Source organism: Anticarsia gemmatalis, chromosome 5 (genome assembly GCF_050436995.1).
Source record: "Anticarsia gemmatalis isolate Benzon Research Colony breed Stoneville strain chromosome 5, ilAntGemm2 primary, whole genome shotgun sequence".
NCBI lineage: Eukaryota > Metazoa > Arthropoda > Insecta > Lepidoptera > Erebidae > Anticarsia > Anticarsia gemmatalis.
The window spans coordinates 10,854,404-10,872,841 of record NC_134749.1 but is presented as its reverse complement, the minus strand read 5'-3'; the positions used below and the strand labels follow the sequence as shown (position 1 = coordinate 10,872,841).

The 18,438-nt window shown below is 33.6% G+C and overlaps 1 protein-coding gene across 2 annotated transcripts in view; it reads left to right on the top strand.

Annotated features, from left to right (window-relative positions):
- LOC142973164 (facilitated trehalose transporter Tret1-2 homolog) overlaps window positions 1-17,117 on the top strand; it is a 43,459-nt gene extending 26,342 nt beyond the window's left edge. For both annotated transcript variants that reach the window (XM_076114765.1, XM_076114763.1), the window contains 9 exons: window positions 1,863-2,107; window positions 2,932-3,090; window positions 3,531-3,670; window positions 10,634-10,866; window positions 13,431-13,572; window positions 13,982-14,108; window positions 14,520-14,710; window positions 15,097-15,235; window positions 15,648-17,117. In XM_076114765.1, the coding sequence (XP_075970880.1) occupies window positions 1,863-2,107; window positions 2,932-3,090; window positions 3,531-3,670; window positions 10,634-10,866; window positions 13,431-13,572; window positions 13,982-14,108; window positions 14,520-14,710; window positions 15,097-15,235; window positions 15,648-15,772 (1,501 nt within the window). In that variant the 3' untranslated portion in view covers window positions 15,773-17,117. The remainder of the gene's footprint in view (window positions 1-1,862; window positions 2,108-2,931; window positions 3,091-3,530; window positions 3,671-10,633; window positions 10,867-13,430; window positions 13,573-13,981; window positions 14,109-14,519; window positions 14,711-15,096; window positions 15,236-15,647) is intronic.
- Window positions 17,118-18,438: the final 1,321 nt, after the last annotated feature.

The window sequence follows — 18,438 nt, the reverse complement described above, 5'->3', positions numbered from 1 at the left end:
ATTTTACCTTAGCCTAAAAACCTTGGTTTGATTTTAAAGTAATAAAACCTTAAGCCCTGTCATTAAAGATTATCTAATAAAAGTTTAATTAAAATACCTTATATAAAAACCTTTTATACCCTTATCAATAAATTACAAGATTACATTGAATATGTAATAGTCCTACAACTATTATCTTCTAGTAAACATATTAAATAGACAATTAAAAAGTGCATAAAATTCGCATTTGAAGGCATTATGTATTGACAACATTGAGAATCGATGGTCAGAGAGGTTAAGGCTTATTTCACAGTCTAAGCGCGTGCGTTGCCATGACAACGGCACTATAACTAGATGTTTCTAACCGTACCTTGGGTTTTTTTCCATCATCTGGTAGGATACTGGTTTTAATGGAGCGTCCACTCATAACTTTGTTTACAATTCTTAAAAGCTTTAGGCGCAATGATTATTAACGCCTTTAAAAAATACGTGTGCAGCTTGACCTATTGGGTAGCTGACTGGATAAAAGAAAAAGAGTTAACTCACTCGTAAAAGGTTCATCTAAATTGCTCAGGCTATGTGTTTTCTTAAATAATGTTAAAAATTATAATTATTACAGACTGAACCATTTTATTACACACTCATTTGATACCAATGAAAATACGAAACTGTGACGTCACTACACGCTATTTCAATACTTACCAAAATGTGTTTTTTATATTTCATAGAGTAAAGTATCCAATTCCTTACAATTGTAGAAAGATCAAAAAGACCTCATTATCAGTTGCGATAACCCTAACACCGTTCAAAAGGTCACACACAATGACGGGTTATATTTCAATACTAAATGACCGTATTATGAAGTAACATTACATAGAAGATATGGTTTAGATAAGTTTCGGGAAACTGATACGAAATTATGTAATTGTTAGGGTTCCGTACCCAAAGGGTAAAACGGGAGCCTATTTCTAAGCCTTCGCTGTTTGTCTATCTGCATGTTCGTCTGTCTGTTCGTTCGTGTGTCCGTCTGTCTGTCTCTAGGCTGTATCTTATAAACTGTGATAGATAGAAAGCTGAAATTTTCAAAAATTTACAAATACAAAAAATTACAAAAAAAAAAAATATTAAAGGGGGTCCCTATACAATAAACGTGTTTTTTTCGTATTTTTTTGGTACGGAACCCTTCGTGCGCGAGTCTGACTCGCACTTGTTTTTTTTATAATGTGTTTGAAGCGTGATGTGGGCGTGTTATTTTATTAAGTAGTTGATGTTTATGTAAATATGGGTTATCAGATTATTAGATAGTGTTTAATTCACGCGAGGGATTAATTATAGTAAATTATATATGTCGGATTATAAATTGTTTATATAGTTACATAGGCTTTCGTATCATAAACCAATTGGCAAGATACTTTAAAGATTAAATTATAAAACTTATGAGTAAATACTATAAGTACAGTAACTTTTCACTGTATTCTAATTTGATTATGATTCGAGCAGCTTAGCCGCTTTTTAAATAAACGTTTGTTACTGTTGATAAAGTTGATACTTGTAGGGTTTAGTGCAACATTTCATATCGAATACAAAGAATACCTACGGTAGAACGGGGTTACTTTTGAATGCAGGGGTTACTTTAAAATGTAAAGAAATGGACATGTTTAGGGTCAATTATACTTTTAAAATGCTACAATTTGATTCACAGTGATATTTACTACCGAGAACCGGACAACTGAACTCGTCACTAACTTTTTGTACGAGCTATTAACTTATTTCTATTATCAAATTAACCCCAAATCTTCCTAAAGTCACCCCGTTCTACGGTATATATTATTTACTCATTTCATTTCTTCAAACATCATTTAACAAAACCTTCCTTGTTTCAGAACCGACGCAGTACCGTTCATAAAGAATGGCACAGCGGCCACAATCACCAAGACTCCTCTCCCAGCCAAGAAGGCCAGCAAGGATGGCCGAGGGAAAGCTCTCAAGCAAGTCATGGCCTCGTTTATTGCCAACCTGGGAACTATCAACACGGGCATGGCATTCGGCTTCTCGGCCACGGCACTCCCGCAACTGAAAAGTCCGGATTCTACGTTGCATATTACTAACGATCAGGCTAGTTGGGTTGGTATGTATTGTTTTAGAATGGTTTTATGAATATTTTCTTTGATTTTCGAGTGAGTTTGAAAGACCTTAAAGGATAGTAATAATCTGTGTGCTAGGTCCTTTAATATAACTGATGTAGATGATGAACACCGATTGATTCTCCTTTAAATAAAAAAACTACATTGTTTGTCTTTTTTTAAAGATTGCAATTGTAACAATAGGAAATTGACACAGGAATTGAAAGTATAACAAAATAATTTGATGCAGATATAGTCGAAAACGTGCTTGCAAACTGTATTACACAGGTTTTCAATAACATTCGTCGTAACATTCCATGGTCCTATAACAAGACTAAGTTCATTCATAAAGCCGTTTGAAGTTATTTTCATCAGATTTTTACACAAAAAAGGGATATTTGTCTTTGTACTGACGTAAAACGTGTCAAAGTTTCATTAACATAACCCTGGCATGTCTCCGGTAGGCCTAATTGATCGGTTTTTTGCAAATTTTGCAAAAAATACTCCATGATAGTACTACGTGGTTACACATTCCTTGTGTAATCCTTATCTGTTAGTTATCTCTTAGAACATCTGTTATCTAAAGATTAAACAGTTTGTACAGAAGATTAATTATCTACTAATATTTACTTGTCATCCGTGTAAATTTCTTTTTTACGTAAGATGAATGGAAGTTTGAAAAGTTTGCTGTATCTTACATAATTCATATGTCGAGGATAAAATTAACGAGATGAATATCAATATATAAATTAAGGGAAAAATGCGTGTTCGCGTTAATTCCCGTATTCTATTATACATTATAAATGAAGTATTGTTTTGTTATCCACAGCGAGTCTCAGTGCAGCCGGCACGCCAATAGGATGCATCCTCAGCGGCTGGCTGATGGACAACATCGGTCGTCGGAGGACGCTCATCATCACGGAGATACCGCTCATGCTGGGCTGGCTCCTCATCGCCTTCGCACAGAACATACCTATGATTTATATTGGTAAGACAAGTCACTGAGTAAATATGAGACAGTCATGTTTATGGTAGTAGACTCGAGGCCTAATCCATTCTCCATTCAGGGAGGAGACTCAGGGAGAAATTAGAGTGGGTTAGAAGTAGAAGGGGATAAAAGAGAAGTAATGGGATAAATTAATCTATTTTATAAGCTAGTAACCTAGACTTAGGTTTGAATTTGGGTCAATAAATGAAATAATAGGGTTCCTAATTGATGGAAGTTTTCAACTACGCAATACTCTCCATCTCTGGTAAATACAACGTCCAATCGAATCGGCTTGCTGACTTGCTATACTAGAGGACTGAAATAGCAATCAAAAAGTGACACTTAAGATATATACAACTGCGATGAACATTGATTTATGTTTAAGTCTTCAGCTTTTATTCTTTCATGACTGTATTAAACAAAATGCCTCTTTTCTACAGGCAGGTTGCTAATCGGCTTCGGTTCCGGCATGGTGGGAGCTCCGGCCAGGGTGTATACTTGCGAAGTGTCGCAGCCTCATCTCAGAGGAATGCTCGGCGCTTTGGCTTCGGTCGGCGTGTCCACTGGTGTTTTGATACAAGTAAGTACTTTCCTATAGTTATAGTAGGTGCTTTGAAGGTATGGCAATCTGTTTCCTTATTGTGAGCATAGACTGGTTGCCTTGGCAACCGCAAAATCCATGATCAGATTTAACAGTTTAGTACTTATCATAACTTGCTGACCCGGCAAACGTTGTTTTGCCATATAAATAAAAAATTGACAATGAAAAATAGATGTGCCGATGCCGATTCTCAGACCTACTAAATATGCTCACAAAATTTCATGAGAATCAGTCAAGCCGTTTCGGAGAAGTATGGCAATGAAAACTGTGACGCGAGAATTTTATATATTAGATGTATAGATTGAGAATATTGAAGTCGTTTTTTTGCTAACGCGGTGTTATATTGTATAAATAATGAACTTATATCTATGATTAAATCATGGTAGAATCATACGATATACATCTTATTCATCAACTAATTGATGAAGAAAGAAGCCTTACATGTCAGATGTCAACCAATTAACATGATGGAATACATCGATTCAGAATAATTGTCTACGAGAAAGATACTTAACCATATAGTATCACGGTGGGACACAAAGGGCCCAGTATCACTACTTCTGTATAACCGTTAGATAGCTTTTTAGATGAAATTTTTTCTTAAACTTTATATGGGAAAAAGGTAATTTGACACTTATATCTAAACTGTGAAACTGGCCGTTAATATTTTAATGAATGAAGATTCACTGAACGCATACACTTATTTGCTGATAATTATTAGACAAATAGATTAATTATAATAGAAAATGACTACTAAAGAGTAAATGTTGCTCTGTTTTGTGAGAGTTCTTACCTTGTGTTATAAAAATAAATTATTCAAAAACATTCAGCCGAAGCAACAACACATAGCTTCCGTTAATTTGTAAAGACTATGAATAATGTAAAGATTACATAAATATGACGCAAAACGGCTGACAATACACTGAAGACTGTTTTAAACAATGTTCGTTTAATGCGACAATGAAATATCATTTACTGAATTGGAGCATAACAAAGTGTATGCAGTTATTTTTAAAACTATTTGACAACTTATGTTATCAAACAACGCTAAGGGCCAGTTTCACGGATTAATGTGTCAGTTAGGTTATCCGGCGTATTGGATAACCAGCTGAAACATTAAGTGTGAAAGCAACAGGTAAAATTCTACCTTATTCAGAAATAGTTTTACTACTATTACTACTACAATTAATTTTTGGAGTACTATTTAGTCTGTATACAAAGCACTAAAATTCGATGAATTAAAAAAAAGCCTATGGCACAACGTTGGTATGATTAGCCTATGATTTAACGGCATTTGGGAGTCCATCGTAGCGGAGTATGGCACACGACAGACAGGTTTGGTAGGAAAAACGGGAGGCCTTTGCCCAGCAGCGAGACATGCTAAACGGCTAAAAAAATGGGAAATTACACTTCAAGTAAAAAAAACTGTGTTCGTAATTTGTGAAAAGTCAGAGTAAGATAGATATACTCGTGGAAATAATTATATTATATATGAACATACATTGTATTTATGGAAAATAACATGAAAATATTCTAAACAGTTTTAAATAAGCGTGTTATTCCTATAACAGTGATATACATATATATTAACCTTACACAGTTACACACAATCATTACAATCAAGGCTAAGTCAAACACCTCAAAAGTAACGACCCTAGTTAATAAGGGTCATTATATCTTTGATTGACGATCGAACAGCATGATAATGTATTGTCTCAACAGCAAATTACATTTGTTTTAGTGACGTGTAAAGTCGTGTGACTATAATTTGACACAAAACAGTAGTTCTGTACAAATAACTATAATTAGGACGGTTTCCGCCCTTTCTGAGTAATCGACTGGAATTCCACGAAATGTGACGAACTCTAATAGGTTACACATGGATTTTATATTAACAACCCACATACTCTTGTTGCGTCAGTATATTCACCCATTTATAGGAAGCTAGATGATCCACGCGACTTCACTCGCGTACTACTGCTTTTTTTAAACCGTATGAAAAGCAACTTAGTAAATTATATGAGTTAAGAGCAATTTTTTTTAAAACGTAACCCTTTAAACATAAGTCTTCGTTCCAAGTCTTCAACTATCTTCATGATTTTGATCTGGTTTAGCAGTTTAACCGTAAATGCGTAGCAAACAGAATTTTGTCAATGAATTTTTCTATTGTTTAATGGTGGTTTGCACCTCAAACTGTTTTTTACCACGACGAAAAATGGTAGTTTGTGAAGGCTTTTCTTTACTTGTGCAAAAGTCCATAATTTGTCATGTCGGCACTTCAATAGAGCCACACCTCTCCATAATAAAGTTGTTTACTACAATTACAGAATGGTTTATTTATAACTAGTCATAATCAGAGTCACACGACCGTACGATATATGCATATTAGCGACACAAACAACGATAATCCAATCACATGACTTACAATCACCACATATAAAATACTAGCTGACCCGCGCAACTTCGCTTGCGTCACATAAGAGAGAATGGGTCAAAATTTTCCCCGTTTTTGTAACATTTTTAACTGGTACTCTGTTCCTATTGGTAGTAGCGTGATGATATATAGCCTATAACCTTCCTCGATAAATGGACTATCTAACACTGAAAGAATTTTTCAAATCGGACCAGTAGTTCCTGAGATTAGCGCGTTCAAACAAACAAACAAACAAACAATCAAACAAACTCTTCAGCTTTATAATATTACTAGCTGACCCGCGCAACTTCGCTTGCGTCACATAAGAGAGAATGGGTCAAAATTTTCCCCGTTTTTGTAACATTTTTCGTTGCTACTCCGCTTCTATTGGTCGTAGCGTGATGAAATATAGCCTATAGCCTTCCTCAATAAATGGACTATCTAACACTGAAAGAATTTTTCAAATCGGACCAGTAGTTCCTGAGATTAGCGCGTTCAAACAAACAAACAAACAAACAAACAAACAAACAAACAAACAAACTCTTCAGCTTTATAATATTAGTATAGATATAGTATAGATACCTATGAATACAGGGTTAACACTACTAATTTTGTATTTGATGTAAAGCTTCAACTATTAGGTTTAGGAAAAGTGAAGAAATCCATCATTATTGTTCCTAAAGTTTAAAATTGCAGACTAAATATAAGAAGCTGTTTTTTTTAATATTGGTTAATTATAAAAGTCATGTTTGACAGCTAATGGGAAGGCCTTTACTGAGCAGTTAAATGACACAAGCTTAAAAGGCAGTTAAACTATTATGATAATGATAGACAGAGAGAGATTTCCATTTCATTTTTCATTTTTTTTGAAGACAACTTCCGCACTTAGAATTGCTCTTGTTTCGCGGGGACTTTTACAAACATACAAACAACGGACACAAAGCACAACCAGACCCGAAACAATTTATTTGTGGATCGCACAAACCATCAACCCTGAAGTCTTTAAATTGGGAATGCAGGTGCTAAGTCGATAGTAACGTATAACGAATCGCTTGCAATTTCGCAAACAATAACCTATTAACTACTCCATAGGTAGTTAGAGTCACGCGCTCTAGAGAGCCACTAATTTGGGACAAGTGCATACAATATGTTATTAATTGTTTGTGCACAGCATTTCAATTAAAAAATGATAATTTTGAGTATAAGTCACGTGATATTGAAAAGAGTGCCCGTGAGTTTCTTGCTTGCTCTTCTCATAAGTCCCTTTCCCATTTTCGAGCAAGTGGTAGATTCAGTAATTGTAGCAACTATCGTAAGTGTCAATATTCGACCTAAATGAATAAATGATTTGATTTTGATATAAAAAGGTGACATTCTTTTTAAATTTTTGCTGCGTTTTACTTTTTCAGTATATGCAATCTACGTAAAGCGAGATAAGTATGTAGCGTCTAGCGTATTTTTTAGATTTTAATGAAAAAGAAAAGCATGTTATTACGACGACTGTATACATATTTTTTTTCGTTTTCCTTGATATTAAACACAGTTTTTTCATTCCACTATAAATAAATAGGTCCGGGAGCAAATCATACCGGATTCCTTGCTATCAAACACGCATAAATATTAGCTCTCCAGTACAAATGACATGCTAATATACAAGTGTGACGTAATTTAATATAACATCCTCAATTACAAGATTTATTAGCAAAATTAGCTACAATGTTATATAACGAGATGCTAAAAATCAATAGTTCGTGTCTTGCGAAAATCGTGCTCAATTTTTGGCAAAAAGTAACTAAACATCGATTGCGAATTTGTGAAAACTCGTTATAAGGAAAATTGTAAGTTTGTAGATATTTATCATTGGTTAAAGTGTTAATGTGTATGAAAGTTAATGGGGTCTAAATGAGGTGTATGACCTTTTTATGAGTCATGACTATTATGTTTAAACGGCTTTTAAAAAGAAAACAGGGCTAGGGAAATATCGGAACTATCGAAAAGTTTTATATGCTCTACGAGTTTTCGATTATATCCTATTTAATCGGTTGTTTGACATTTCAAATCAGGTACTAATACTGTATATTCATTACTACACATTACATTACTTTTATCTATATAAGTATTTATTTGTGATTCCATCGATCCCATACAATTTTTTTACAAAATTAAAAAGGATTATACAATTATGATTTTTTTGATATGCGCGTACTAACTAGGTCTATAATAACTCAATATTCGAATAGGTAAAAGATCGTTCACTTTACTTTTTCATGAATGACTATTCCTGTAAATTATAAAACATTAAATCTTACAATAAATACTGTAAAATCATGGTGAATTCGATATCAGTAGTTTTTGTTTGCTAACATATGGTTTTATTACATGAAGGAGGCATAAAATCGGTTATCTGGTTACAATGGAAGATCATGTGACTTCAGACGCGAGTTCAAGTGGAACTGAACTGCGGAAAATTATCATTATTACGCAAATTATTTTTAGAATTTGAATAATTAAATGTCTATTTTTGTATTATTGGTTTGAAAATGCTTTTTGTTCATTGAATAGAGTTTAAACACGTGTTTGGTGTCCCTAAATAAATACCTACTTAATTTTACTTACAGCCGATTTTAGTAGTAGTCTGTTTAATAAAATTCAGATTTTTGTTGAATAGTCTAATTCACGTTGAGAGATGACATTTATGACACAAAATGTATATATCTGTCAAAAAGTTTTGAATTATTAAGAATTTCTCGAAAAATTCTAATGGAATTATATTCTCGAAAATTGTCGCATCCCGGTGCAATACTGTCACTTATGCAAAAATGTAGTTTTTCAGGAGAAGCATTTAAAACGTTGACACTTCACACAACAATGACTTTATAACATATCTATAGATTTGTTTTTTTTTTACAAGTGACAGTGTTGCACCGGGAGTGCGTTGTATACTTAATGTATTATGTATGATGTGTATTGTATATACTTACTTTGTTTCTCTGCAAAAGTATGAGTTATTACAAACTATACTTTTAAAAGACTAAGGTCGATAACCTTAAAGTGTGAATGTACTAAAACAAAGGACATGTTGGTACCTTTCTAGAAAGAAATCTACGTCTTTTCATTACGCACAATACGCACCCGTTTATCAATTGTGTTACTCATTTATGAATCAGTAGTTCTTGGTGATGAAAATAGATATAACTTTGTGTTTCTTTTTGAAAGTACTTATTATCTAAAAATAACGCATTTGCATTTTAAAAGAAGTAAAAATAGGCAGACGTCGTAAAATAAAAAATGGGTGAACTTTTGTCACGGTCCAATTTGACTTTTTCTATTTCACATTCTGAAGTAATTTTTACTCTTTTCGCGGGAAAATTGAATCCATGACTGGCCGATTCCTTTTATGGGAACTATACTGCAACTATGGATTTTTGTACTTTATAAACTAAACTATACTTCTGAAACTATTCGTAGATTTTATGCATATCGTGTTATATTAGTGTTTGAATAATGTCGTATATTAAGTTCGGATGGGACCGAAACTTATTAGATCGGGTGTTTTTTTTTAACCTACGAGTCTTTTGACTACCTCCTTGGTGCAGTGGTTTAGGTCGCCACGCCCCTAACACTGCGTCGGGAGGTCGTGGGTTCGATTCCCGCACGAAACAATTATTTGTGTGATCCACAAATAATTGTTTCGGGTCTAGTTGATCTTTATGCCCGTTGTTTGTATGTTAGTAAAAGTACCCGCGACACAAGAGCAACTCTTAGTACGGGAGATGAAAAAAAAAAGGATTATCCTGAAAACAGGAAATCCTTTTAAACGAACAAGCTAAAGAGAAAACATCTTCTGCGACGATTATCTTAAATACATTGACACAATGCAGTCACGCGACCTGTCTACAGAATAATTATCGTCAAGTAAAATTAGATCTATCGCTTGTACACACAATACATAGACTAGTTGACACCAGACGACACGTGATTGACGAGAAGGAACTTAATTATAGATTATAACTAATTATGATAAGGATTACAAAATGTGTAAGGATAATACAGCATTTTGATTGATTATGATTTATTTTATTATGTAAGTGACGTCTTTTTGTAAGGGTCTTGTTGAAGGGTCAATGACCGGGCTTAGGTTAAATGTTGAGACACAGACAGACAGACACAGTTACTTTTTTCAAAATCTTAGATATCTTGATATTTAAAATATGTTCCTTAATGATTCCTCGACCGCAGCAGATATAACTGCGCTAATATGACTGTTTATGCTGTAATTTTCTGAAAATAGGTATTTCAGGCTATGATGTGATGTGATGGTCCTCAACCAGTGTAATAGCTTCAAAAGTGCACAAATCGTTGTTTTGGGTTTGATTGCCATCTGCGAAAGTTATCTGAATAGTTGTAAAAGTTCCCTCGACGGCAATTCTTAGTGCAAAAGTAGTCTTTACTAAAGAAAAAAATGTTAGTTAAGGGAGGTTTTTATCATCTGTTACTCTTTTTTTAAAGTATATTTTTCTTTCTTTCAGTATGTTATAGGCAGTGCAACATCATGGAATATTCTAGCAGGCGTGAGTGCAGTAGTTCCTATGATATCGTTCCTCGGCATGCTGATCCTCCCGGAGTCTCCCAACTACCTCCTCACACAAGTCGGGAGGGAGAGGGCTGAGAGTTCGCTGGCCAAGCTCAGAGGGTCCACTTGCAATCTAGAAGATGAGATACAGAAGATGATTGCTTTTAAAGAGAAGAATCATGTTGAACCGTAAGTGTATCTTATTAGTATGACATATTTTTATTTGATTAGGTACTAATTTTTAGTATGGATGATAGATAATTAGTCAATCAATTGATTACTTCTTTGATCTGAACGACTGCTGATGGTCTTGGGTTCGATTTCTGGGCCAGGCATATACCTACTAGTTTTTGGGTTTCTTTATGTGTAGTCTTAATAATAGAAGACAACTGGTTCAGCCCTTTCACATGGCTAATATGGTTATTGGCAAAATATAGTTGTTGCATAACCTCTGCTACACCATCGTTTGAACCAGTCGTGAAGTTATAAACTCATAAAGGTTTACTTAATCAGTAGCATAGTAAGAAAACTATGACATAGTAAGTCATTGCTCAGTCACGAGATCTTTATATGAGCATTGACCATGTAAAATGCATGAAATGTATCACATGCTAAAAAAGCAACATAAAATATCACATGACGACGTAAAATCTTACCGTGAAAGCCGTGACAGTTACATTTTAACTTTATTTGCAGTTAAAATGTAATTTTTACGTATTTTTGTTTAATGGGTGTAACTTATATAGCGGACCCGAAAACGTTGCTTTGCCATATAAAAAAAAAAATGTGTCACTTAGGCGTATGAAAAATAGGTGTTGGCCGATTCTCAGACCTAGTCAATATGCTCACAAAATTTCATGAGATCGGTCAAGCTGTTTCGGAGGAGTATGGTTACGAAAACTGTGACGCGAGAATTTTATATATTAGATTGATAGTTTAGTAGTAGTAGTAGTAAGAATATGCGTACTGCGAAGCCGGTTCTAATTCTCTTATTAAAAACTTTTAAAAAGATCATTCCGATTAAGCGTCGCTCATATTCTACAATCTTAGCCTTTCTTCCAACTATGTTGGAGTCGGCTTTCAGTCTCACCGGATGAAGCTAGATACAAGTAATTTACATGGAGCGACTGTCTATTGGACCTCCACAACTTAGTTACTTGGGTTATAACACGATACCCTTCGGTATGACTGGTTGTCAGACTTTCAAGCTTCTGACTACTGTTATCGACTGTCAAAGAACTTTAAAAATGACAGTCAGGACCCACAAATTAACGTGCCTTCCGAAACACGGAGGAACTCGATATGTATAAGATGATCACCCATCCACAGATCAACCTAGGCATGCGTAGCTTAACCTCAGAGATCGATCCGCGAGGCTGTTGTTAACTAAGCCACGAGCTACTCGCGTCGTTTTTATTCTAATCTCCTTAAATAGCAAAAACCCACGTTACTAGGTTATTATCTAAGACTCGCACATCAATCTCATTTTTGTTACCTGTATATTTTATTGACAATTAATTACGACAATTGGCCTTTAAGTAACTTCTTTACACGTGGCAATTCTTGGCAGCAACTTAATTATTTATTCATTATCGATTATTCAATACATACCTTTACTGTCGTAACATAAATGAATAATATAACAGAAAACAGTCCGATTAAAAATAAATAAACAAGAGACACTGATCAGGAAAACATTTACTTTTTAGAATTTAATAAAAGCTAACAATTTGTATAAATATTGCGTTTTCTAGGTTTTGTTTGTGAATAAGTATTGTAAATATAACCGTGTTATTAGTGTGTTGTTTTATAATATATACGCATTATGTAAAATGAAACAGTTCAGTTGGATAAATTAAAATATACTATTCTTTCCTAAAAAAAATCTTTAAAACACATACTCAACCAATTTGGGATAATATATTACAGTCTTGGATACGGTTTCATAGCTTCCGAGATATTACTTCAAACGATAAAACAAGAACTATGTACATCAGAAAACATATTACCATTCATAATACTACGTTTTATTCTACAAAGAGAAAAGCAACAAAACCACTGCAATTTCTTATATAGACAGTTAAATATATACAGATATGTAAGTCACGATGTTCATTACATTACATTTGTCTGGCGCAGTTAGAACAAATAGTTGTCATGTACCAGGCTATTATGAACACAAAGATGTTCATGTTTGCACTTGCTATTGTAGAATTATTATAGGAAGGCTATTGTTTCCAACTAGTATTCGTTTACACGTGCGTAGAAGTCAACTGACCAAAGATTTTATGAAATATTGCGCTGAAATAATCAATTTGTATAGCCATTAATTACATTAATCTTAATTAAGAAAATGTTATATTGTAGGCTGTTTTGGCTAATTTATGGTTCGACGTGTTGATAATAAATTCGGCTGAAAAAAGCAGCTATCTCTGTCCGGCTATAGTTAGGATTGCTATTACAAATGTGACAGGCGCTATAATACACAGTATTTCAGAAATCGTTATGTAAAACTGGACAAAATGATGTATGTATCTACAAAATTTGAGCAGGAAATCAATTTTTATATTTATGTAAACCAAAATCCATTATTCTATCTGCCTACTTAATTAGACATACCTATTTATTTATAGCCTTTACAGAAGAATACAGTTGTAGAAACGACTACAAAGTTTCTGTTTATTATTATCTTTTTTAAGTCTTCTTTGTGTTTTTATTCCGTAAAATATAACGATATTCTCTCTTGTTTCCAGACTGAAGGGTCTCCGTGAAACTATCAAGGCACTGCTATCTCCTTCTACTTTGAAACCGTTCACCATCCTGGCCATCTATTTCTTCGTGTACCAGTGGTGCGGTGTCAACACTATTACTTTCTATGCTGTTGAAGTGTTTGAGGTAAATAATTATCTTATTAATAGCCGTAGTTATATTAAACGTTATAGGCGTTTTGTTTTAGGATACCAGTTAATAGAACATTGATTGGACAAAAGATTTGTTATAGTTAATCATCTTCAAGCTATCAAAGATGAAGTTTTCTATGATAAACTTAGCAAATAAAACGACTTCAAATCAAAAGATAACAAATCTAAATAAAGGCAGATGGAGTGAGAACCATCTACTTACTTTTTAGGTTGATTAAAATGTGAATTACGACAGCAACAACCTAAAATTATTTTACCTATTTCATTACTTGTACACATATACCAATGATTACCGTATTATCTGAGTACTTAGAACGCTACGCTTTAAAAATCCCATATAACTGGGTCAATCCTAACTAAATTAACATTACGTGGGCTTGCAGGCATCTGGTGCAATGAGTGATAAATACTGGCTGACAATATCGATGGGTATTCTTCGCGTTATCTTCACTGTGGTCGGGTGTATACTCTGCAGAAGATGTGGTCGTAGGATCATGACCTTTATCTCCGGTAAGATATAATTACTTTGGTGTTTTCAATATCTTCTTCTTTCTTATTATGTGTTAAAATATGTCATAGAATATCAGCATCGAATTGTTTTTTTTAGACTATTCCCTTCACTAGTCGAAGGACGTACTATTATAATAAAAAATCTGCTAAAATTTACTAGGAGTCAATGTGGTCGCCATGACCGAAATCGGTCAGATAAATTATCATGATGTTAAATTTATTATTTAATTATAGCTTTTATTAATAAATGACTTCGTAATTGTAATTCCGTTCATAAATACGTACCTCTATAGCTATTGGTAGTTGGTACGACATTTAGTGTTTGTTGACAAGGGCCTTCTTTAAAATAGTCTGTTTCACCAGAAACTAGCCTTTTCAATCTAGTTTAAGTAAATTATTTTTTCCCCACAGCTTTCGGTTGCGGCGTCACAATGATCATCCTGGCCGTGTACATGTACTTCGTGAAGTTCTGGAAGGAGAACGACCTTCCTCCTCAACACTCCTGGATCCCGGTGGCCAGCATCTACATCTTCATGATCTCCTGCACCCTCGGCTACTTGATCATTCCTTGGGTCATGATCGGTGAAGTTTATCCTACACAGGTAAGAACAGATTTTTTATAAGTTTGTCGTTTAAGTAGAAAATATTTTATTACCTGTTTTAGTTAGTAATACCTTTAGTAAAGTATTAGTGTTTCTAGGAGCATAGTTAACTTAACACTGTAAAATTTACAGATTCTAGCCAGTTTATACCAGGCTAGAGTTTTTTGAAAATATATATGTACTCTTTAAAAAAACAAAAGTTGAACCCTGATCAGCCAATTGTTGTTGTCATAAAAAAAACAAAATCTTGTTGCAATGATTCTTATAGAAATATAGATCAAATCAATGATCAAGTTTAACAGATTCTAGCTCATGCTTTGATAAATTCCTACTTAGACGACCTAATTTTGCTCACAATATGTAACATTTTTTATTTCATGTTCTAGGTCCGCGGAATCGTGGGTGGTATGACAACGTGCGTGGCTCACTTGTCCGTGTTCTCAGTGGTGAAGACCTTCCCCTTCCTCAAGAGCTTGCTCAACGACTACGGAGTCTTCGGCCTTTACGGCACCATGTCACTCCTGGGTAAGTTTACCACTATATACATTACTTTATAGAGTCTATACCGTTGGGAGAGAACATTATTCATAATGTGGAATTTAATTTGTAATCAGACTATAAAAAAAATCGTGGCAGATTTATAAATAATAGAGTCTAACATTGGTTTTATTTTATCTTAATAAAAAAGCTAAATCCACTTGTTTCAATATGCAAAAAAAATTCCCCGCCTATTTTACATATTTTCATATTTTATTTGGGTAGTTTTCAAATTATAGAATAGACTTACGTGCAAAGAACTTATTTACGAAACTAAGTATGTTTGTAGTTTATTATTTCATACAAAATTAGATTCGGTAATTTCAAGAATATCACTGAACGTAAGGTTAGAACTCACGTAAGAAGTAAAACAATTACAATATCATATTTCTCATTCCAGCAATCGGATTCTTCTACTTCTTCCTCCCTGAGACAAAAGGCAAGACGCTGCAAGAAATAGAGGATTACTTCAGCGGCAGAACAAAGTCCCTCACAAGACGTAACACGCAGTGTGAGGGCGCGTGAATAAGTGCTCGAAGACTTTTGTGATGTTGTGTGAAATCTATGAAGATATTCAGTGTGATGTGAATTGTACTCCGGCAGCTTTTTCCTTGAATTGAAACGGATTTTTGATCACGTTGTTGAATTGATCAAGTGTTTGATCAAATTTGAATTGTTGGTAACTATTGGTTTTAACATTGCGATGTATTTGTTGAACAGTTTCATGATCTGCTATCTTTCATCAGAAATTTAATATCATTGCTGTTGAAGTCCAAATTAAGTTAGTGGTTAAACAATATCAAACCATTGTTCAACGGATCACAAAACCTGTGTTTGATCATTGCAATTATTAAAAATGATCAAATGTTGATCAAATTCAGCGGTTGTTGGAGTGTGGTTGTACGAAATGATCTGTATATTGCGTGTTTCAGTGTTAATTATAATACAATATATTTTATTACTCTAACGAGTCTGTTGATCAGCAAAGCTGTGAAATATTTTTGTATGAAATGTCATATTTTTAAAAAAATATTGTTCACGTTTTGGATGTTCAGTATTAAGTAATTTCAATGAATTGTCAATATTTTTAAAACCGTACTCAAACTGCTAAGTCAAGCCAAAGTACAATTTTGATGTTGCTCATATACCTTAAACTCTTTTATAAACTTTAAAGATCATGATCAAATAAGTGATCAAATATCTGAATATATTGTATGAAACTTAAAGATACTGAAAACTGTGCCTTTGTATGCGAGGCATAATTATTTACTTAAATAGATTTGTATGAGAAAATTGAATGGAGATAAATATTTTCGATATGGTTTATTTTCCCGCATCTTCTTAAGATCATTGGCTAATCGTTCTATCATCGTTTTACTATATGTAAAAGGTTTTGCGACTGTACGTACATACTTGCCCATTCTGTTGAACAATTTATTGATCAACTTTGGTCAATTTGTTGATCAACTTCTCTAATAATAATCTCTTCATTAACGGGCCAATATGAAGAGCGTAAAAATGAACCAAAATATCGAAAGAAGAAAATGTGTAAATGTTGAAATTGTTGTATATTTTTGTGAAAGTATTATTCATAGGGTTTTATTAAATAATATGTAAGCTATATTGTAGATAGTGTACCTAAATGTGCCATTTTAATTGAATCACAGATTGTGGTCACAAATAACAATTGTGAAATTAATAATGTTAAAATAATTAAAGTTACCATATTATTTTCTGGCATACAATGCATTTTATTTATTAATTTATTTTAACAAAAATAGTGAAGCATTTTGTGATAGTCTTAGAATAGTTAGCTTAAAACAAATGTTGAACATATCTGATTTATTTGAAATAAAGAAAATGTTTGCAATCTCTGTGTTTGTTATTTCTTTTCACTACTTGTCGGTTCCACGTGAGAAGTTGGTTTGTAAACGTTTTGGACGTAAAACGATTGTGAATGAAAGAAATCCCCTACCAAGTGAATTCACTTATAAAATGGTTGTATGCAGGCAATAAGTAACTAGTTGCCACAGGTCTCTGCATTTAACTAACCTAACACTTTGATTTTTTTTTTATTTTAGCAACAGCAATGATATTTTCTATCTAAACTGACATTTCACTCTTAATCCGGAAGTTTTACTCAAGAGAATTTTCTTTTGAACCTGTCTTCATTTGATACTATTATTAACTCGACAGCAACTCACTTTATTTCGTAGTACGAACTAAATCGTTATCAGAAACTCGTTTTGAATGACCGTCACAGTCAGTCACCAATACATTTTCACAGCTGCAAGTCATGAAATGTTACTATTTACTTTACCTTTTCATAATGTCATGTTTCGCTCTACATTGTGAACACCCTATAAGTGGTAAGAGCTATTTATATTTTTTACTAGCTAACCCGCGCAACTTCGCTTGCGTCACATAAGAGAGAATGCGTCAAAATTTTCCCCGTTTTTGTAACATTTTTTATTCGTACTCTGCTCCTATTGGTTGTAGCGTGATGATATATAGCCTATAGCCTTCCTCGATAAATGGACTATCTAACACTGAAAGAATTTTTCAAATCGGTCCAGTAGTTCCTAAGATTAGCGCGTTCAAACAAACAAACAAACTCTTCAGCTTTAAAATATTAGTATAGATATAAATTATTCTACGTAAGTTCTAACATTTCACCTAAATTAATATTTAAATTATTTGATTTTGATCTGCTTTTTTTATTTAATTTGTAGACAAGCCTCGTAGGATCCGCGATGGTTACATGTACAGCAAGATATCTCGCGCCAGCCTCATGACCATACTGTCTCAATATGAAGATGACATCAAGTACAAATTCAAGAATACGGCTAAGAAACCAGTCTTCAACGCTCTGTTCAAAAATAATAAGTTTACGAACCCGTTTATTTACCCTTAAAACTGCAATATTCTTCAAAAAAATATCTCCGTTACACTTAAATTTGGTGGGACAAAAAATCAGTAAGTTTCTAAAAATGTTTTTTCAGTAATTCTGTCTATTTGTTACTTTTTATTGATCATAGTAATTCCATTACAACCTGTTTTCCTCAATATTTCACGATATAAAGTTTCTTTGATTTACCAATGGCGGAAAAAAATTACAATGACATCCAATGACATTGCCGAATGCATTATCTTAATTTTATTTTACTATTTAATGCATCTCAAGGCTAATA